The sequence below is a fragment of the Rhincodon typus genome, chromosome 19, assembly GCF_021869965.1.
Source record: "Rhincodon typus isolate 14 chromosome 19, sRhiTyp1.1, whole genome shotgun sequence".
Classification (NCBI taxonomy): domain Eukaryota; kingdom Metazoa; phylum Chordata; class Chondrichthyes; order Orectolobiformes; family Rhincodontidae; genus Rhincodon; species Rhincodon typus.
In genome coordinates this window covers 10,737,129-10,760,265 of record NC_063350.1, presented here as the reverse complement: position 1 = coordinate 10,760,265, position 23,137 = coordinate 10,737,129, and the positions used below count along the sequence as shown (strand labels likewise).

Here is a 23,137-nt window from a genome sequence, read left to right as displayed (position 1 = left end):
TGCTCCTTCGTCAGTTGAAGTGACTTCGCCTGCTAAAGGAGCAGTGCTCTGAAAGCTTGTGACTTCAAATAAACCTGTTGGACTATAACCTAGTGTCATGTGACTTCTGACTTTGTCCACCCCAGTCCAACACCGGCACCTCCATATCTGTATTCTCCAGTATACAGTATGGTGACAATTACTGTATGTGTATTGATTTTGAGTAATTGCTACCAGTTTTGTTTTATTTATTCAAGGGACATGGGGTCACTGTTAGGCCAGAATTTACTGCTCCCCTCCCATTTTTTTCCTTTAGATGGTGGGCAACCTACTTGAATTATTGCAGTCCATGTAGTGTAGGGACATGCACTGTGCTGTTAGAGTGGCAGTTCCAGAATATTTACGTTGTGACAGTGGAGGAACGGCAACATAGCTTCAAGTGAGGGACAGTGTGTGTCTCAGAGGGAGACTTGCAGTGTGTGGCTTTCTCATACAATGGCTGTCCTTGCCCAGCCGAGTGGTGGAAACGGTGGGAATGGAAGGTGCTATCAAAGGAATCTTTGCAGGTTGTTGAAGCTTATCTTGTAGATGGTATGCACTGTATCCCATGCATTGGTGCTGGGAGGAGGAAACTGGTGTGTGGATGTGTCATATTGAGCTCTGGAGACCAACTACTGGTGGCTTGTGATAGATAGCTCTAAGATGAGTTTAAGGGCCAATTTAAGTTTCTCTGAAGTCCCTGGTAAGTCTCAGCAAGAAGGGGCACACATCTTACATAACAAGCAGTAGTTTATTGCATGATAGTCATGGGTACAATGAACATCAACTGGTTAGATATAATTACAACTATCAGGAGCCAAAAATGACAAACCTGTATCTATTTGAATCTTGTCCTAGAATAACTGATTCTCCATCCAACTTCTTCCTGAATTCATTGGGTTGGCTGGAGCTAATGCAACTTCAACATCAACTAGTTTAGAAATATTAATTTGGACAACTGGCATCATTGGCTCAGTCAACTAGAATAAATATTTAAAGTGGTGAGAATGAGGCACCAATTAAGCAAGTTACTTTGTCTTTGATGGAATCCAGCTGCATCCAAGCAAGAACAGAGTATTCGATCACACTTATCCCTTGTAGGTGCTGGAAAGGCTTCGAGAGGTGTGTTACTCACTTCAGAATTCCTCATCTCTGACCTGCTTTTGAAGACACATCATCTTTATGCCTGGTCCAGTTCAGTTTCTGGTCAATGAAATCCACAAGATATTGTTTGTTGGGGGATTCAGCGATGGTAAAGTCATTTTTTTTCTATTCATTTGTGGGATGTAGGCATCACTTGCTGGGCCAGCATTTATTGCCCATTCCTAGTTGCCCCTTGAGAAGGTGGTGGTGAGTTGCCTTCTTGAACTGCTGCAGTACTCCTGCTGTGGGTTGACCCACAATGCCATTAGGGAGGGAATTCCAGGATTTTGACCCAGCGACAGTGAAGGAACAGCGATTATATTTCCAAAGCTTATTTTGACATTGAGAGCCTGAGTACTCTTTTCCTTAGTTAATTAATTATCTACCACTATTCCTGAGTGGATATGACAGGATTGCAGAGTTTTGATCTCATTGTTGATTGTGGGACCCAAGTTTGTGAGATCATTGTTTATCTCTAATTGTTGTTAATAATGCCATTGTATATCTCTAATTGCTATGGAAGTCAACAAATGCCTTTTACCCCATTATCTTGTAGAATAAGTTACAAATGTGCAAATAAAAACATTTATTCTCTGTTTCTGCAGCGTTTACACCAGGGTGAAGGCAGTTTCAGGTTGGGACTCCTTGCAGAAGTATAGCATTTTTGTCTTTCCCCAAGTATCACATTTGTGATGATGCCTATTAATCTCCTCTGTTTCACTCCCACCTTTTACAAACTCTCCTCCAGACTGAAGTCCCTCACCCTCTTGTCTGAGGCAGAAGCTCTGGGTTCCTACTCCAAAATGCTTCCCACTCCAGGGACCTGCAACATTCAGGTCAGTATCTCCAGTGCAGGACAGAGCGATTTCTACGCTGTTCTAGGTGGCATTCTTCAAAATGAGTCCATGATTGCCTCTCACGGGAAATAAATTGAAACAGGAGTAGGGAGAGATTTAGAATGTGCTGCCAATTCTCTATCATCTGCTTTATAACTCACTAGGTGAGAGCATGCCTAGAGTACTGTGTGCAGTTTTGGTCACTCTTAATTATGGAGGGTACACCAATGTTGGAGGCAATTCAGAGAAGGTTTCACGCTGATTCCTGGGATGATGGGTCTGGCTTCAAGAACACTGGGTTTGTATTTGAAAAGAAGTGATTTTGATGAAACATATAACAACCTGAGGGGGCTCAACAGTGTGCTAAGATACCATCTCCCCTTGTGGGGATATCTAAAAGTGGGAAGATAAGGGACTGGCTATTCAAGATAAGATGTTGACCATTTAATCTGGGGACAAGGAGGAATTTCTTCTCTTGGAGGATCAACAACTTTTGGCATTCTTTGCCCCACCCCAACAGTAGAGATTGTGTCTTATAATATATTCAGGGCTGAGTTCTTAATTGAAAAGAGAATCAAAGTTACGGGGACAGGAAGTAAAGTGGGATTAGCCAATTGAATGGTGGAGGAGTTGACAAGACTATTTCCCCTCTTATTTCTTTATGTTCTCAAAACCTATGCTGCCCTTTGTTAATATATTAGTAATACACTTTCCGCTATTCAAAGAAGTATTTATACATATACTTTAAACATGTTACGTGCTGAGTATTAAATCTCATCGCCTGATATCAACCTCCAAATTCTGGCATAATTCTCAAGCCACATTTCCACTTAAATTATTTTCAATCACTCACCACAATTTTGTTAAGATGTGTGATGGAGAAGTACAATTGCCTTTACCAGCATCTGGGTATAACACATGACTTATTCTTCATACAAATATGAATGGTTCTTCCCCGAATTAGACTTATCTACCATAAATTGTTTCTTCCATTGCATCATTATATAGGAGATCACACGCCCCTCCTCAAATATTTTTATTGTTAATGGGCATTTGCTCATAAAGATTAATATTGATTCATGTTTTTCCACAGTGTCAATTCGGTTAGTGAATTAGTTAGTATCGGCAAAAAACCAACTCGCTGTCATGGTTGCTTTGGTTAGGTCTACATTGTTCTGCCAGTTTTTTTATGATGAACTGTCTTCGATCACAGAACACCAGCAAGGTGGTGTGAGGAAGGGATTCTTGCCAAACTGGTGTGTGGACCAGTTATCCAATATTTCCTGAAGGTAAACTGATCCAACGAGACCAATGTAAAAAGCCCCGTCGCATTTTGGTCACAGTACCAGTGAGTGGAAACAAAAGGCGTTGGAAGAAATGATAAAGGTTAATCTAGTTGGAAGAATGACTGTAAAAGACCAAGAAACATAGGTCATCAAAGCCGTTTATTAGCAGAGGTTAATCATCTCTACCCAAGTTCAATATCCTTCAACTTTTCAACTGCTTTATCAATGATTAGACAGCACCATTGTCAAGACCTCAATCATTAATATTGTGCCTGGAAGTGTGAGAATCACCATTGATGAGATGCTCAGTTGCATTTACTTACCAACACTGTGTCCACAAAAGCAAGGGTAGAGGAAATGGGTGAGTCATTTTTTTTTTTGAAGCTTAAATGCCTCTCGTCAGGGTTCAAGATCACATGGTGATAAAGTACTCACACATGGGTGCAGACACAGTGTCATCAAGAAAGGCAACTCCATTCAGGCTTTTAAAAAAAAAAATCTGACTCAATTGTCATCCTTGCCACTGAACGTAGTGTCCATCAACTGCGCTGAAAAGCTGTGGTTGCAGTATGTTCCATCTACTGGATACACTGCCTCAACTCACCATGTTTGCTTCGACAGCACCTCCCAGATCCACAGCCTGCATCCTTGTAATATTGTCCGGGACTAGAGCAGCAACGTCATGGGGATGTCCTAACCTGTACATTCTTCTCTAAGTCACACACCACCCTGACTTGAACAGGTAGAGCTATTTCTCTGTAACCATTCTGTCAATGGCTTATTTAATCCTAATGAAGAATTTAAAAAAAAATACAGAAACCTGATCAAATTCTATGGTCAATGGACAAGGTTATTTTTATTTCCCTGGACATGCCAAGACCTTTTGCCAATCTTTCATTGGCCTTGAGAGCTGTGGTGAGCTGACATCTTAAACTGCCGCAGTCCATATGGTGGAGGCATTCCCATAACGATATTGAACATAGAACGTTGGAACAAAAACAAAGTTGCTGGAAAAGCTCAGCAGGTCTGGCAGCATCAGTGGAGGAAAAAACAGAGTTAATGTTTCGGGTCTGGTGACCCTTCCTCAGAACATTGGAACATAGGTACAGGAGTAGACTATTCAGCCCATCACACCTGCCCACAATTCAATATGATCATGGTTGATTGAACACTTCAATGCTATTTACAAATCCCATTTCCATAAACCTGTGCATGGTAGTAATCAGAAATCTATCAATATCTATGCTACATATACTCAAAGACAGAGCTTCCACGGCCCTTTCTAACAAACAATGCCAAAGCTTCATAACCCTCTGAATAAAACAATACTCTCCTACAGTAAGAAATGGAATTTTAGGATTTTGATTTGTAGCCTTTAGATTTGAATAGTTCATTTCTCCTGGCTAGTTTCACATCTTCCATGAGCTTAAGTTCATCTAAAACACATCTGCCTCAACTTGCATCATGCTTTCTTTACCTATTCTGTGTGTTTGCTGACCTATTGTAGCTCCAAGTTGAGTATCACCTAGAGTTTAAAATCCTCATTCTTCCTTGCAAATCACTTCATTGCCTCACCCTTCCCTATCTCTACTATCTTTTCCAGCCCCACCACTGTCCAAAATTACGGCGCTCCTCCAGTTCTGGATTCTTGCATTTTCAAAAACTTAGGAAGTGGGAGCAGAAATAAGCCAGGATGTTGACAGTGAGGTCAGGATAGTGGCATCCTTATGTTCCCTGCTGCTCATGTCCTTCCAAGTGATGGAAGTCACCCGTTTGAAAGGGGCTGTTGAAGAATGGAGAATTTTCGCAATGTGTTCTGTAGTGTCACCGTGATGAAAATCAACGTTTCAGTCGGTGGTTATATTACCATTCAGGCAGATTTGAGATTACCAAATACAGCAAGTTGTTGACCCTGTCTGTAAATACGTGTTGATTAAATCCTTATGTGGTCAGCTGAAAAAGGTTTTTCAGTTTTGGGATTGTGAGCACCAAATGGCAAGGCTGGTATTTATTGCACATCCTTAATTGCCCTTGAACTGAATGGCTTGAAAGGCGATTTGGAGGGTTATATGAAGAGTCAATATCTGTATAGGTTTGGAGTCACATGTAGGCCAGACTGGCTAAGCATGGCAGATTTCCTTTCCTAAAGGTGATTAGTGAATCGGACAGCTGTTTACAATCACAGAATCCCTACAGTGTGGAAACAGGCCCTTTGGCCCAACAAGTCCACACTGACCTATCCCCCTATAACCCACCTATGCTCCAAATCCCTGAACACTATGGGCAAGTCAGCATGGCCAATCCACCTAGCCTGCACATCTTTGGGCTGTGGGAGGAAACCGGAGTACCTGGAGGAAACCCACGCAGACACGGGGAGAATGTGCAAACTCCACACAGACAGTCGCCCAAGGGTGGAATCGAACCCGGGTCCCTGGCGCTGTGAGGCAGCATAATCAACAGTGGTTTCATGGTCACTATTAATGTTGCTAGTTTTCTATTCCAATTTTATAGAGTTATAGAGATGTACAGCATGGAAACAGACCCTTTGGTCCAACTCATCCAAGCCGACTAGATATCCTAAACTAATCTAGTCCTATTTACCAGAATTTGGCCAATATCCCTCTAAACTCTTCCTATTCATATACCCATCCAGATGCCTTTTAAATGTTGTAATTGTACCAACTTCCATCACTTCCCCTGGCAGCTCATTCCATACACACCCCACCATCAATGTGAAAATGTTTCCCCTCAGGTCCCTTTTAAATCTTTCTCCTGTCACCTTAAATCTATGCCCTCTAGTTCTTGACTCCCCCACCTGGGGAAAAGACCTTGGCTATTCATCCTATTCATGCTCCTCAAGATTTTACACACCTCTGTAAGGTGATATTAATTGAATTTAAACAGCTGTGGTGGGATCTGGACTCATGTTCCTGTTGCATTTATCTGGGTGTCTGGGTTACTAGTCCAGTGGAATTACTATGATCCCACTACTTCCCCACTACAGTGGAACATTGACAGAGAATTTTGCCTCACTTCCTCCCAGCTATGCGTACCATGGCCACAGAATCCCTTGAAGGGTCTGCCTGCACTCCCAGACAGAATTCTATTTTTAAGGAAATGGGTCAAAACCATATTATGGTTCAGTAGCAGCTAGTGTGATATCAAGATAATCTGAAATCTCAAACAGATTGACAAGGTGGGCTAAAATTCCCCTGGGTGAGAGCATCCAAGTGTCCATCTTCTCCCTGCTGCTGATGCAGTGCAACAGATGAAAATGGAACTGGGCTTGGCAGTGATGCCTCCACAGCAGAACAGCTGGAATGTCTGATTTGGCATGACTTTAATCCCAGGGCAGGTATTAAAATAATGGTAATGGCATGTCAGGGCTCACAAATTAAGAACATCAGTGAATCCTAGCAACAGCCAGGAGAAAAGCAGCGAGAAAGTGAACTGGAACGAAAGTTATGTGTGAATATGAAATATTAACAACCCATTCCACCCCCAAAAACAACAATCAGTTCAATCTGGATTTGCTAGCTAAATGGAGCTTGTGATGAGGGGTAAGCATTCCATTACACAGCCAGAAAGAAAGCATTGTGCAAAATGTGAGCATAAACAGGAACCATTTATCAGACAGATTTAAGGTAGAATGTCACAGGAAACGTGAAGGGGGAGATGTAGAGCTGATGCCAGGCGTGTAAATACTGGGACTCTAAGCCAGCACGTCATCATACAACACTGCACACTCTGGAGACAACCCCAGCAGCAGCTGCATACTGACTCATTCTGCTCAAACTTAATCTTCACACAATTTGTGCTCTTCCAGAACACATCAACGTTCTTGCCTTCTTCACCCCAGGAGGGGCTTTATTGGATTAACTGGTTGTTGGGTGTTGCATTCCCCAGCTGGTGGCGGTGGCACAGGTACAGTCTCTCAGAAGGAAAAGTACAGGAGACAAGATAAGACTTGCATCAGCAAACAGAGGAGACAATGCCGTAAGTACTAAACGTTACATATTTTACCTGCAGGGATGAGAACCTGGGAGCTGGAGAAATGTACAGAATAAACGAAGTGTCCTATTTGTGCTATGATTGCTGATTTTTTTTTTCGTGTGTGGGTGAAGTTTGGGTCCATCAGCGTGTGAGGTGTGAGTGGTAGAGGATGGGATCTTCCCATTTCACACAGGCCTCTCCCAGGTATGATGGAGTGAGCTGGGAACCATGGCAAAGCTTTCCTCAATTCTGCCCTAACAGTCTGCTCAATCAGCCCTAACTTTTCATGTCATGTTTTTGCACATTTTGCAATGTTTCCAGAGCGCTGTGGTGGTGGTGGGGGGGCGGGTATAGGTGCTGACTAAGGGGAAATAGTCACACTTCATGACACACTGTGGCTGAAGATATGTAACTTAAGAAAGAATTGTTAACAGGTACTGAGTTTTGTAGCTGTCTTGCAAAATTAGTGAAGTTTATGGTGGTGTCTGGGTTTTGTGAAACTCAAGCATGAATCTCTTAAAATATTTTGCTCTTCTTATTCACTCCGCACCAATTCAGACTGATTGGCAACAATGTACATTTATATGGCACCGTTCTCACTGCATATTCTTGAATTAGGCCCCAGTGAGGGGCAATTCTGGGTCAAGTGAGCTAGAGTGGCCTAAACTGAATTCATGTATTCTTTACAACTTCCAGTTATCCCAAGAAAAATCATTAAGGCTAAAACAGAGGGTGAACATCTCTTTGAGAATGAAGTGGTGGCTATTTTCTTTTATTGTTATTGACTTTCGGGATGTGGTTAGGCCAGCATTTATTGCACATCCCTTATTGACCAGCGGGCAGTTAAGAGTCAACCACATTGCTGTGGGTCTGGAGTCACATGTAGGCCAGACCAAGTAAGGATGGCAGATTTCCTTCCCTAAAGGACATTAGTGAATCAGATGGGTTTTTCCAACAATTGACAATGGTTATTATTTTCTATCTTTTTGGTCACTGAATCAATTTTGGAATCTACTCACGTAAATATTGAGAAACATGGGCAAGAGTCCAGTCTCCACAGAAATTGACAAGTTTAAAACATTGAATGTTCTTAAAAATAAACTTTATTTAGGTTTAGCATCTAAAGTGGAACAAGGACAGGGTAGAATAAGTACATTTTCAGAATCTCTGCACAAAAACTAAAAATACATTCTGAATTCAGTGCTGCATTCCTTCCAATTAATTAAGAAACCCTAGTTCTGTCTACATTATTCTAAATTCCAGTTCATAACTTTGGTTATCAGAAATATGGGGAACATTGGCATGCCATGTGAGTGCTAAGGTTTGTGTTATTTGGAAATGTGAAATTAATTTCAGTGCTTAAACTGTCATCATGTCTGCTTCAAAGCAGGTGGATCAATTCAGAAAGATCAGGCGGTCTCTCTTAGGTGCCAATTACTTGGCGTTATGGTTCATTATTACCCAAGTGTGTCATTGCTATGATAGATTTTTATCTCATCTAAAGTTTAAAGTTCCTTGGCTCAATTTAAAGCAGACGAGGAAGGTCCCCCAAATACTGCCCGCTGAAACAAGCTGCAATGCCCCACTCCATTCCCTAAAGCTAGATCCAACATTGCTTCCCTCCTCATTGGCCTGGAATTATACTAGTGAAGAAAGTTCACTAGTACACGTTTTTATTCCAGAAAGCAGGTTGAAGGATTGAACTAGAACAAATCTTTAGACATTTTATATTTATTTACAGAGTTACACATTACAAATATATATCTCCTGGACCAAACAATTGCTTTCGTCTGTGTATACTTACAGGGGTCGAGTGAATCCCCAGTTAATGCATTATTACTTGCAAACAATGAAATACAATGCATAAATAATTAAACAAACGATTACTCACAATTAGAATACAATTAGCACACATTTCGTCCTCCTTTTTTCTCTTCACACTTTTTATTTTCCCAGTTCTTTCTCAATGTCCCCACTCTAAAGCACTTGCATCTTTCTGTAATTTATCTGCATGTTATCGCCTTTTCCCAAGCCTTCAGTGTCTGATACAAGATTGTCAGTAACTGCAGACAGGCAATCAAATAAAACCAAAGAACTGCAATCACAGGAAATTAGAAACAGAAACAAAAACAGCTGGGAAAACTCCGTAGGTCTGGCAGTGTCTGTGGAGAGAAAGCAAAGTTAATGTTTCAGGTCCAGTGACTCTTCTTCGGAACATTCTGGAGAACATTCTGGAGACGGGTCACTGGACCTGAAACATTAATTCTGCTTTCTCTCCACAGATGTTGCCAGACTAACTGCAGAGAGGTGATTGTGCAGCCCTTGCCTGAGGTATTGGAAATGAGAATCATTTTGTTTATCCGCACGTCTCTCCTGTCTCTCTCAGTTAGCATGCTGTTAGCAAACCTGGAAATTATAATGGTTCCAGGGATTTCTGTCTGCTCATGCATGCCATTTAGGATCTTGGACAATCCTGGAATTTGTTGCTACTCTGCAATTTTTTTTAACCGCAATAAGTTGATGTGATTTGGAATGTTTGGCCTGAAAAGCAGAAACAGATTCAACAACAAGTTCTGAAAGGGAACTGAATATATGCTGGAGATTGACAAGTATACAAGGCAATGGAACTAATTGGATAGCTTTTTCAAATACCTGGCTGAGGCATAATGGGCTGAATGGCCTCCTCCTGCACACTTTAAAGAAAGATTGACTGTAACTTGAAAAGTTTGATTCATGATTTTTACGCACACACACGCAATCTGTCTCACACAATCACAGACACACACAATCTCCCTTACACACACACACACACACACACACACACACACACACACACCTTCTCTCACACACACTTCTCCCATTTATTATTATTAATATTTTGAACTATTTGACATAGGGAAGCAGCACTACCAACTCTAGAGGACTAGGATTGGTGTCTCTGTTTTCACTCTTTACTTGTGTCAGGTATATTTTATTGTGACATGGATATTTGTACATTTGAATTATAAATTCACATTGTCTTTTAGCGTGGTGCTACTACAGATACCTAAAAGTTGACACACAATTGTGGCTGTCTAACATTTTCCCCTTGTACGTACTCTGCCCTAGTTCTGTTACGATCTTGAACACAAACACACAAAGAACTCCCTGATCTGGATACTCCCTGAGCTTGAGTTGCATTTTCACAGAGCAGCACGTCACACTCTGTAATTATCACTCACAGCCTGGAATTTCAGTTGAAAATTTTTTTAATGACAATCCTCTTCAGTCAGCAAAGAATTTTTTTTACATGTGCAAAAAGCTTCAAAGCTGTTTCCCCTGCTTTGAATAAGATAGATTGGTGCATATGTGACAGGGAAAGTCACAAGAAAGTGTAGGCTGTGCATTCGTCTCACAATGCATTAAGTCCTCTATGAATGTCAGGGGATTTAGCCTGAGGGGCTTTGATGTGTTGACTTGCTGAAGCAAGTGAGGGGGTAGACCCTCAATAATGTGAGGCCAGAGCAGATCCATCTTGTTATTAGTGCTAGCTGCCTGAGCTCATTGTGCAGCACTTTGCGGTTGGAAACTTGGTTTGGTTGTACAATGGCTGTGGTTAGGTACATCCTCCAGATCATATATTGAGCTCACTCAAGAAGACTGAGAACAGGGAGAAAGAAAAAGAAAGCGTTTTGCAGGTCAAAATGTTCTTATCACCCTACATCAATTGCTTCTTTCTTTAAAATACCTAAACAATAATAATTCTACAATGCAGGTTTGATGATAGCAACCCAAATGTTAGGGTTCACAGTTTATCTATTTACCCCACTAGGCAAGATGAGACTGGGAGACATAGAAGGAGACATAATACAGAGCAGAGAAACAAATTGTTTATCTCAACTATACAAAAGCCTGGTTGGGCCACATCTGGAGTATTGTGTCCAGTTCTGGTCACCTCATTACAGGAAAGATGTGGAAGCATTGGGAAAGGTGCAGAGGAGATTTACCAGGACGTTGCCTGGAATGGAGGGAAGGTCTTATGAGGAAAGGTTGAGAGAGCTAGGGCTTTTCTCTTTAGAACGATGAAGGATGAGAGGTGACTTGATTAAGGTGTAGAAAATCATCAGAGGTATAGATAGAGTAGACAGCCAGAGACTTTTTCCTAGGGTGGAGGTAGCTTTTACGAGGGGGCATAGTTTTAAAGTGATAGGAGGTAGATATCGGGGAGACGTCAGAGGTAGGTTCTTTACTCAGAGAGTGGTCGGGGCGTGGAATGCATTGCTGGAGAGGGTAGTGGAGTCGGCCTCATTAGGGGCATTTAAGCGGCTATTAGATATGCATATGGATGATAGTATAAGATAACGCTGGAGGTTAGATAGACCTTAGGTTTAGGGTAAAAGTTCGGCACAACATCGTGGGCCAAAGGGCCTGTACTGTGTTGTACTGTTCTATGTTCTATGTTCAACTAGTTTATGCTGGTGATTATACTGTACTCTATCAGCTTCCTCCCGTTCTTTAACTAACTCTATCAGCATATTCCATTTTTCTTCTTGTACTTTTCCAGTTTCTATCCAAATTGTAGAAGCTATTTGCCTCAACTTTTCCACATGGTAGTGACTTTTACATTCTCACTTTGTTCTGCGTTAAAGTAATTTCTCTTGAATTCCCATTCGATTTATGAGTAACTACCTTACATCTTGAATTCTTAGCTTTGGACATCCCTTACTCCCTTTAACCCGCACCCCCATCCCTGATTAAAATGCACCCCTCTCTAGGTTGGCATTGAATGGTATTTAAAGTTCCTGCCTCACTTGACTTTATGAGTCTTTCAGGAGGGCTAGAATACAAGAGCAGAGATGTACTGCTGAGGCTGTACAAGGCTCTGGTCAGACCCGCATTCGGAATATTAGGAGCAGTTTTGGGCCTCATATCTAAGGAAGGATGTGCTAACGTTGGAGGGGGTCCAGAGGAGGTTTACAGGAATGATCCTGGGGATGAAGGACTTGTCATATGAGGAGTAATTGAGGACTCTGGGTCTGTACTTGATGGAGTTTAGAAGGATGAGGGGTGGCTCTGAATGAAACTTACAGACTACTGAGAGGCCTACATACAGCGGACATGTAAAAAAGTGTTCCCACTAATAGGAGAGTCTAGGACCCAAGTGCAGAGCCTCAGAATAAAGGGACGACTGTTTAGAACTGAGATGAGGAGGAATTTCTTCAGCCAGAGGGTGGTGAATCTATGGAACTCATTGTCACAGAAGGCAGCAGAGATTAAGTCATTGAGTGTCTTTAAGACAGAGATAGAGATGTTCTTGATTGGTAAGGGAGTCAAAGGTTACAGAGAAAATGAAGGAGATTGGGGTTAGGAAACACATCAGCGGAACAGACCCAATGGGCTGAATGGCCTAATTCTGTGTCTATGTCTCATTGTCTTATGACTCCATGACTCTAATGGCTTGGTGAGCCAATACATGGTTCTCATCTTGTACCAAACAGACCAGGAACAGTCCTGGGCCCGATGCCTGCCCTTTTCTGAAGGTGTTGTTCACAACTGCAGCCTTAGATTGTGCACTATGATAAGTCTCAATATCTGCTGGCTGTGGTGTAGGGAGACAGGTAATAGTGAGTGTGGTGGGGCAGAGAATCTGTGTTTCCTGTTGGAAATCTATTCAGAGCAGTCACTGCTTGGTTCCCCTCAGAATTCGCATTGCACTTCACTGCTTGCTGTTTGGAACACACTTTGTCAATGGCCACCTGTGAGGCATCAGAGGCAAAAGATGAATCTACAACAAGGGTTGATGCTTTCAAGAGAGGAAGGAGAAATCTAGGAGAGGGAGCACGGAGCCCTGGTACAAAATGAAGCTTATCAGATGGTCCTGATGGATCAGAAGTTAATGTTTCCTGCAAATTGGTTTCATGAAACTCTCACAAACATCTAGGCTTGATGATTCAACATAGTCCTGACTGGTTTCCTACATTTTATCCTTTATAAACTTGAGATAATATAAATCCCTGCTTCCTGTGTCCTTCTTTGCAACAATCCCTAATCTAAATCCCTGCTTCCTGTGTCCTTATTTGCAACAATCCCTGTTCTCATATCACCCCTGTATTCACTGACCTGCATGAGCCTCTGGTCAATTAGTGATGTCTTGATTTTAAATTCTAATGCCTACTTTCAATTCCACCAGGGTCCAACCTCTTGCTATTCCTGTGACTTCTTTCAGCCCAACCACCCTCCAGTATATCTTCTGTCCACTAATGGTAACCTTTTCAGCATCTTTAATGTTCCTCAGTAATAGCGGTGTCTTTAGTTATCTAGTCTTCATGCTCTGGAACACCTCCCTGTTCATCTCTGGCTCTCTAACTCTTTTTGTTCTCCATAGAACACATTTAAAACCAAGCTCTTTAACCAGGCTTTTGTTCATCTAACCTAACATTTCATATTAATTCCTAAGCAGCTCCATAAGATATAAGTGTGGAGTTAGGCTATTTAACCCATTGAGTCTGCTCTGCCATTCAAACATGACTCAGTTTTATTGTTTTATTTTTTTTTTTTACAGATTATTACATTACGCATTATTATGTTTTAAAATGCCTTTTGGGATTTTTTTATTACACCTAAGTCTCTACATAAATATAATTAATTGTTGCTTACTGACCCCAACATTGGTTTAATAAATGTCTCAACATTGATGGGCTGTCTCCATGATTTTGCGCTTTGTTATTTAATATTTAAAAATTGCAGACCAAATATTAATTCTTGCACAGTACAACCTTCCTGGGTGTGTTATTTCATCCAGGAAAGATAAAAGGTTGTGGCTCCCCATCGTCATATACTTAAGTAGTTACCAAATCCAACCCACCTAGATGAACAAGTCTCTCTGTACGTGTGTAAGTCAGTCTGTGAATTCAGTGTGTCAGTCTGGAATGCGCACGTGTTCCTTTTTGGTTTATTCTTTCATGGTATGTGTGTGTCGCTGGTAAGGTCAGCATCTAATGTTCATTTCCAATAGCCCTTGATCTGAGTGGCTTGAGAGCCAACCATATTGCTGTGGGTTTGGAGTCATATGTAGGCCAGACCAGGTAAGGATGGCAGATTTCCTTCCCTGAAGGGGATTAATGAACCAGATCATTTTTTTTTAAAATGGCAATTGATAATATTTACCATCACCGAGACTGGCTTTCAATTCCTGATCTTTATGAATTTCTTTACAATTCCCCAGCTGCCTTAGTGGGATTTGAACCATGGCATTAGCCTGGGTCACTGGATTGCTAGCCCAGTGACAATTCTGCTAAGCCATGTGTTTATGTGCACAAATGTCTTTTATGTGACTTTCAGTCAAGGATATTGTCTTTCTGTGTACCCACATCAGCTCTTACCAATGCATCAACCTATTAGTGAGTGTGCAATTCTGTGTCATCACATCTGTCTCCTATATAAATAATGTATATGTGCATTATGTTTTATTTGTATCTGTTCTGTAACACTCTACTGTCTTTCTGCAGTGCATAGGGTTTGTAAATCATAGAATCCCTGCAGTGTGGAAGCAGGCCATTTGGCCCATCAAGTTCACACCGACCCTCTGAAAATCATCCCACCCAGAACCCTACCCAATCCCTGTAACCCTGCATTTTTCCCATGGCTAATCCACCAAGCCTACACATCCCTGGTTACAGTGGGCAATTTAGCATGGCCAGTCCACCTAACCTACACATCTTTGGACTATAGGAGGAAACCCACACAGACAGTTGCCCAAGGCTGGAATCAAACCTGGGTTCCTGGTACTGTGAGGCAGCAGTGCTAAACACTGAACCACCGTGCCACCCAACATTTGATAATATTGCCTAACTCATTCATTAAGTACCAGAAATAAACTTGTATTTATGGAAGGTCCTTTACAAACTTACATGACACCCAATGAATGCTTTTTGAATTATAATTAAGGTTTGGAACAGGGCAGCCAATTTATGCACAGCAATGTAATAACCTATTTCATATTGATGTTAGTTGAAGGTTCAATTGTGGTGGGGAGAATACCTTTATATCTTCTTCAGAATAATGGTTCAGGACATTTAATATCTGCATGAGAGGGCCACAGGCTTACAGTATCATGTGAAAGATGGGACCTCTGACAATGTAGCTGTCCCTGTAGTGCACCGGATGTGTCTCAGGAAGTTCCAATAAAACTCTGAGAATGCTGGAGAAATTCAGAAGAGCTGGCAGCATTTGTGGAGAAAGAAACAGTTAATGTTTCAAGTCAGGTGCAAGTCTTCTTCAGAGCAGTTCTCGAGAAGTCATACTGGACTCAAAATGTTCTGCCCACAGATGCTGCCAGACCTGCTGAGTTTCTCCAGTATCCCCTGTGTTTATTTCAGATTTCCGGCATCCACAGCCTTTGTCCAATAAAACTCTATTTCACTGCTCTTAATTTTTAGAATAATTTAGGGACAAAATAACTGTAGTCACAAAATAACCAAACACCTGCAAACAAATTGGGGAATGTTACTTTTGCTTTATTTGCTTTGTCGCTACATAGTCATAACTTTCCATATCTGTTAGCTGGGTACTATGAGCTGGTCACACTGTTACACAATACTCTAGCACATTTGATACTAAGGAAAGATCCAAAGTGCAAGAAATGGAAAGCCACACGTGAGTGAATCACATAACCCATATCCAGTTCCCAAGGATATCTGGTGAGACCTTTGTACAGTACACTGTGAGTAACACTGAATGTAGCAAAATCACAGGACTGTGGGTGATGCAGATGCCTCATAGCTGATCTCCGCAGGGTGAGTAAGTAGACTTCCTGTTTTCATGGACGCCACAAGGTCTCATTTCTGTAAGAAGGAAACTTGAAACTCCAAAGGAGGTGCAATTGATGCAGGGAGCCTCATTGTTCCAGCTCAGAATGAAACAGTCTTCAAATAACTACCTTTCTTATTCCCAATGCTTTGAAGCCTAACACCTGAAGTGTGAAAGACTCAACATGTTTCAATTTTATTTTTAGTTCAGTCGTTGGCATGTGATTGTTGCTTGCCCAACTCTTAACTGCTCATTGCGTTCTTTGAACTGCTGCAGTCCCTGTGGAGTAGGTCTTCCCTCAGTTTCTGCAGCAGGTCGATACAACTAAGAGACTTTGCTGGGCCTTTCCAGAGAGAAGTTAAGAGTCAACCATATCTGGATTCATAGGCACAACCTGGTAAAACTGGCCTCTGAGGATTGTTAGAACCTAGATGGGCTTTTTGAAAACAATTTAGGGTGGCACAGTGGTTAGCATTCCTGCCTCACAGTGCTAGGGACCTGGGTTTGATTCCAGCCTTGCCTGGGTGGAATTTGCACGTTCTCCCCATGTATGCATGGGTTTCCTTCAGGTGCTCCAGTTTCTTCCCACAGTATGGTTAGGAGGACTGGCCATGCTAAATTGCTCCATAGTATCCAGGGATGTGTAGGATAAGTGGATTGGCCATGCTAAACCTCTATAGTGTCCAGGGATATGCAGGCTGGGTGGTTTAGCCATGTTAAATACCCCATGCAGGGTTATGGGGATGGGATGGCGGGTGAGTTTGGATGGCGTGCTCTTTGGAGAGTCAGTGCAGACTCAATGGGCCAAATGGCCTTTTTCTGCTCTGTAGGAATTCTATGATTTTACAATCTGGCAGATTTGTGATCAAAATTAATGAAAGGAGTGTTTTGTTCCAGATTTATTAATTGAATTTAACTTCCCCCAGCTGCCATGGTGGGAGCTGAACACATATCATCAAAGCAGTAACACCACCACCATGATGCAACACCTACAACCTCACCACCTCCCCCGACCCCGTAACCCCACTACCATCCCCTCCTGCCCCCTCCCCCCAACCCCCTGCCCCACCACTAAATATATAGTCAGTACTTCTCATGGCGCAAACCTGAATAAAATGTTTCTTATCAGTTAGCAAGCGAAGCATTCGGCCATTGGTAACGTCAAACCATCCCAGCAGAGTTAAAGAAATGGGCTCGCGAGTGAATTCAATTTCAAATGCCTAGAAAGACACAATGTAAAAAGTAGAAAGCTTAGATTCGTAGAAGTTGTAGAGGCAAAGTTTGTTGGTGAAAATCTCCAGATGAGATAAGTGTCAATATTTTAAAATCAATAGCTCACTGAATGATAATTGTCAAAAGTCCCTTTCTAGGGACAGTTTTAGGTGACTTGTTTTCTCGAGCTAACCAGCAGCTCCTCACACAGTAGCACCAAGAGATGTAGAAACAAACCAGCAGCCAACCACTGTCACCCAGGATTTCCCCTCTTCAGTTATTCGAAGGGGCTCCTCCTCAATCTTTGGTTGCGCGTCAGCCCCATGGTCCTGATTTAAATGTGGGGAGGGATGGACAGGTCGGAGAGTCTCTTCCTGGATCTGGACAAAGTGACCATTAACAGGTCCAGACAGCGGGCTGAGAAGGGGTTTGCTGTTCCTGACTGTCTGCCCATCTTTCACAGTTACGTCCACACTTGGGTTTGCCTGGAGAGGGAGTACACTGTGTTCCCCAGTGCAGTACAGACCTTTAGAGACCAGTGGGAACCACAGGAGCTGAGTGCATCATCACTTTTCGGATAATGTTATTTTGCCTGGATAAAGTTCTGCTTCTGTTTATAAGTTTCCATTGACCGTGAGCATGTATTTTTGTCATAGAGCCGCATCATGCACTGTCTAACGTTGTTTTAAATTTGTTTAAAAGGGAGAATCAAGGAAAAGCATTGTCAATTTGAAATGGGGTCTTTTATTGAATATCACTGTGGTCTAGTGCTGCTCTTTTCAATTATACTGGTAATTCTTTTGTTTGTATTTTGTTTATACTTAGCAAAGAAATGCTACAGGCTTGTTTATGTGTGTGTAACTGTGTGAAGCAGTTATTGTTAAAGCGTACGTTCATATTTTATTTGTATTGAAAACAGATCTCTACAGGACGAGGCAATAGGCTAAAGCAATCAATGGAGCAGATTTTAGTGCTTTACAAAACACTGAATAAGACTGGGAATATTCTTAGCATAATTGTAAGAAATAGCCAAAGCTCACTGAAAACTGTAAGGTGATTGTCCACAATGTTAACCTCTTCTTGGCATTTCAGCAGCAGAACTTGATACTATGAAATTGGCAATAGAATTGTTTAAAAACTGCAGATGCTGTAAATCAGAAATTGCTGGAAAAGCTCAGCAGGTTTGGCAGCATCTGCAGAGAAAAATCAGAGTTAATATTTCGGTTCAAGTGACCCTTTCTCAGAACTTGTCCACATTTCTGAATCGACATGAAGTGCATTACAGTGAGCTGCCAGATGCCCTAATTTATGGGTGTTAGTTAGGAGATAATGACTAACCAGGGCACCAAGAACCTCCAGATATCAGTCTTAGAAGCTGTTTTTATACTACTTTTAATGTACAGAATATTTTAATCCATTTCGGTAACTCAATTCTTCTAATATAGTTACAACAACGTTCAAATAAAAGCAAAATACTGCAGATGCTGGAAATCTGAAACAAACACAGAGAATGCTAGAGAAAATCTGCAGACAGAGAGAGAAAATGTTTCAACTCCAGTATGAGTCTTTGGTCCTGCTGAGAGGCTATACCAGACTTGAAACATTAACTCTGTTTCTCCACAGATGCTGTAGGACCTGCTGAGTTTCTCCAGCATTCTCTGTGTTTGTTACAACAACGTTCATGTTCACCAGGCCACCATTCGTTGCCCACCCCTAATTGCCCCTGAAGAAGGTGGTGGTTCAAGCTGCTTTCTTGAACCACTGCAGTCCTTGTCAGTAGGTATCCCTGCAGCGCTGTTAGGGAAGGAATTCCAGGGTTTTCACTCAGTGACAATGAAGGGACAGAGATACATTTCTAAGACTGAATAGTGCGTGGCTTGGAGGGGAATTAGCAACTGGTGTATTCAAGTGCTTGCTACCCTTGATCCTCTGGGTGGCAGGTTTGGAAGGGACTGTCAAAGGATCCTTGGTGCGCAGTTGCATTGCATCTCTATGTACACATTGCACATGTACATTGGCGGTGAAGGGAGAGATTGTTGAAGTTGGTGGATGGGGTCCCAAGCAAGTGGGCTACTTTGTCTTAGATGGTATTAAACTTCTTCAGTGCTTTTGGAGCTGCACCTATTCAGGCAAATGGGGAGTATTCAACTCCACTCCAGACTTGCACCTTGTAGATGGTGGACAGGCTTTGGGGGAGACAGAAGATGTATGTGTGAGGGTAGGAATTAGTTGACATCAGCAAACCCTTTCCACTTACTGCCTGGGGCTGACACATGTGCATTTTATTTTATCCCTCCTTCCCATTGAACCACGGGTGCTCATCGGATCTTCCTTCTCCTTGCAGCCTCTGCTGTTTAAAACATTGACGAGCAGGTTCTGTGGGGCGTGGACATTATGGGCAGCCGACCGAGCAAGTGCAGACGCCAGGCCACGACCATGATTCCATCTAACCCAGCCAACCAACCCTCTCCAGGTAAGATATACTCTCCATTGGCGGGCTCCTTTGTGGAGGGGGAGGGGGAGGGAGAAGGAAGGGCCAGCCCTCTCCAGGTAAGATATACTCTCCACTGGCGGGCTCCTTTGTTGGAGTGGGGTGGGGGGGAGGCGGCGATGTGGAGTGGTGGGGGGGAAGGAAGGAATGGGAGGGTGGATAATGATCAACCAGGGTACTGGCTCCTTGCCCACTGCTGTGCAAACGGTATCCTGGAAGAGTTTACATCGAATTACAGTAAAGGTCCCGTTATGCAGATCCAGAATTCTCATGCAACTGGCATTCGAAATTCAAAAGGAGAAATCTGGGTGCTCGGGATCGGGATATTGGGTTTTTTCTGGTACCAGCAATTGGGAGGAATTAATTGATCAGCTGCTTTATTATAGCTAGTTTAAAAGTTACCTTATCGATAAAGTCAGAATCACCTATAATAGCCAGGTATATTGGCATTTATCAGTGGTCCTGGCCTCTTGTTCTTAAAAGGCGCATTCATCTTCTGGCAGCAATGTTCTCCCAGCAATCACTAGTACTGCTTATTCTACTGGTAGCTGTAGCTACCTGGCACCTCTATTCTCAGTTTGTGCTGGATAGCGGAGAGATAGATTAGACAGCACAGAAAGAGGCCCAGTATCATTGTAGGACCACTTCAGATACAGCAGCCGTTCAAAGAGTAGTTGACTCACAACTAGCTTCTCCAGGCAACTAAAGGTGGAAAACAAATGTTAGGCCTGCAATGTCGCCCATACCTTGAGAATAACAGAGACAACGTTGGTGAAGTTCCTGACAGAATTGATAGGGCGGTTAAAGAGAACTGATTGTAATTGGTTGGACATCTGGAACCATACAGCATTGAGTCTAAAAAATAAAGCCAGATCTTCCCAAGGTGAGGTCAGGGAAAACTGCTGCACAAAAATGACGCTAGACAGTTGGAATTCTCGATTGCAAATAACAACTGATGCCATTGTGAATTGTCAATCTTAGAACTGAGAATAATATATCTTGTTAATCAAAGGTATTAAGGAATGTGGGACAAAGATGGGTAATTGGATTTAGGTCACAGATCAGCCATGATTCCAGTGAACAGGGATCTGGGGCTAAATTGCCTCCTCCTCCTCTTCCTATTACCTGAACATATAGGGGACTATTTTTTGTTGTACCATTGCATGGTCTAGATGCAAGTTAATGTGGTCACCACTGCTCTTAGATCAATATAATTTTACTTCTGTTGCCTGGAACCACACTCATCAACAATTGAGATGTCTCTAATTCTTCCATATCTGCTGAGTCCTGAAAAGCTCCTCGGCTTCCTCAAAACAGACAAATAGCTCCATGCAGTCAGACATTTAACTGGTCTGTGGCCAATGGTGTTTCACTGGGTCTTCTGTTGTTTGTAAGATATATAAATGATTTGGATGAAAATATAGAGGCAGTCTGATTAGGAAGTTTGTGGATGACACCACAATTGGAGTTGTGGATAATGAGGAAGGATAGCAAAGGATGCAACAGGATATAGATCAGTTGGAGAAATGGCAGATGGAGTTCAATCTGGACAAGTGTGAGGTGATGCATTTTGGGAGGTCAAATGCAAGATGATAGGATACAGTAAATGTCAGGACCCTTAGAAGCATTGATATACAGAGAGAGATATTGGGGTGCAAGCCCATAGCTCCCTGACAGTGGCAACACAAATGGATAAGACGGTAAAGAAAGCATTTGGCATGTTTGTCTTTATCGGTCGGGGCATTGAGTATAAAAGTTGTCATGTTGCAGCTCTGTAAAACTTTATTTAGGCCACATTTGGAATATTGTGTATAGTTTTGGTTGCCACATTATAGGAAGGCTGTGGAGGCTTTGGAGAGGGTCTAAAAGAGGTTTACGTGATGAAGGGTCTAGACCCGAAACGTCAGCCTTCCTGCTCCTATGATGCTGCTTGGCCTGCTGTGTTCATCCGGCTGTACACCCTGTTTACCAGGATGTAGCCTGGATTGGAGTGCATTACATATGAGGAGAGGTTGGACAAACTTGGATTATTTTTGCTAGAGCATTGGAGGCTAAGGGGGAACCTGATTGAAGTATATAAAATTATGAGGCATGGATAGGGCGGATAGTCAGAGTCTTTTTTCCCAGGGGGGAGATGTCAAATACTAAGGGGCATAGGTTTCATGTGAGAGGGAGAAAAGTTTAAAGGAGATGGGCCAGGCAAGTTTTTTTACACACAGGGGATGGTAAGTGCCTGGAACGTGCTGCCAGGGGAGGTAGTAGAAGCAGATAAGATAGCAATGTTTAAGAAGCATTTAGACAGACACATGAACAGGCAGGGAATAGAGGGATATAGACTGTATGCAGGCAGATAGGATTAGTTTAGAATGGCATCATGGTCAGCACAGACATGGTGGGCCGAAACATGCTGTACTGCACTGTTTTATGTTCCATGTTTCTATATTAATCTCAGCCTAAATGTATCATCTTCTAAAAAGTCTGGTTTCCTTCTGGTCAGGACAAAAGGTGTAAGTTGAAGCCAATTGACATTGCTGTACATGATTAAAGACACTTAGTGCCAAAAATAACTGTTGGTGACATCAATAGGGAACTACACATTCTTATGACAGAAGTTGCATCCATGCAGTTATAACATTACAAGCTCATCTTTTATTCTGACCAGAATCATTTGTAGGCTCTTGTATTTTGAGAAACAATGAGAAGAGTGCCAGGGAGGTCATTTTAATTTTGCTCAGTGGTTAACACCTTTATGCTAATCCTAAATTTTGCTAAGGAAAGGTTTCTAATGCCTTCAAAACTTTGTTTTCTTTTTTTCTAGATATTAGCAAGGTTATGATGGTGGTGGCACTGTATAATTATCCGTCGACATCTGATACTGAGCCTGTAATTACTGTGGGTGAGAGGCTGAATGTTGTTAGTGAGTAAGTATTACTCTATGTGTGGCTATATGGACACATTTTTAACTGTGGGTGCAGCCATTAACCCTTTCGAATGTGGATGAATCATTTTATTGATCAGATTTCCCTGTGAGCAGACACGTAAAATCCCAAAGGCCTCCAAACCAGAGAGACCATTCTTCAATTCGGTTGTGGTGTGAACATTAAAGATCTCCCTTCTCTTCTCTCCCTTACCTCCAGCAATAGGTGTAATAAATAGTTCAACTCAGATTCCTGACAGTCTGACGTTCCTGAAGATCAGTGCTGTGTGAGCAATTAGCAGCAAATACAGCTAACAAAAGGATATTCTATTCTATTCTAACCCCCTCTCTGAAGGCAATTTAATGTCCTAGGAGCATGAAATAGATTTGGTACAGAGATAGTAGGAACTGCTAATGCTGGAGAATCTGAGATAACAAGGTGTAGAGCTGGATG

General features: G+C 42.1%; 1 protein-coding gene across 1 annotated transcript in view; it reads left to right on the top strand.

Annotated features, from left to right (window-relative positions):
• The first annotated feature begins 1,061 nt into the window (after positions 1-1,061).
• LOC109910940 (src-like-adapter 2) overlaps positions 1,062-23,137 on the top strand; it is a 35,239-nt gene continuing 13,163 nt past the window's right edge. Inside the window, 5 exon segments of the mRNA XM_048608649.1 lie at positions 1,062-1,270; positions 1,910-1,997; positions 7,110-7,279; positions 19,620-19,748; positions 22,585-22,687. Of these exon segments, the coding sequence (XP_048464606.1) occupies positions 19,670-19,748; positions 22,585-22,687 (182 nt within the window). The 5' untranslated portion in view covers positions 1,062-1,270; positions 1,910-1,997; positions 7,110-7,279; positions 19,620-19,669.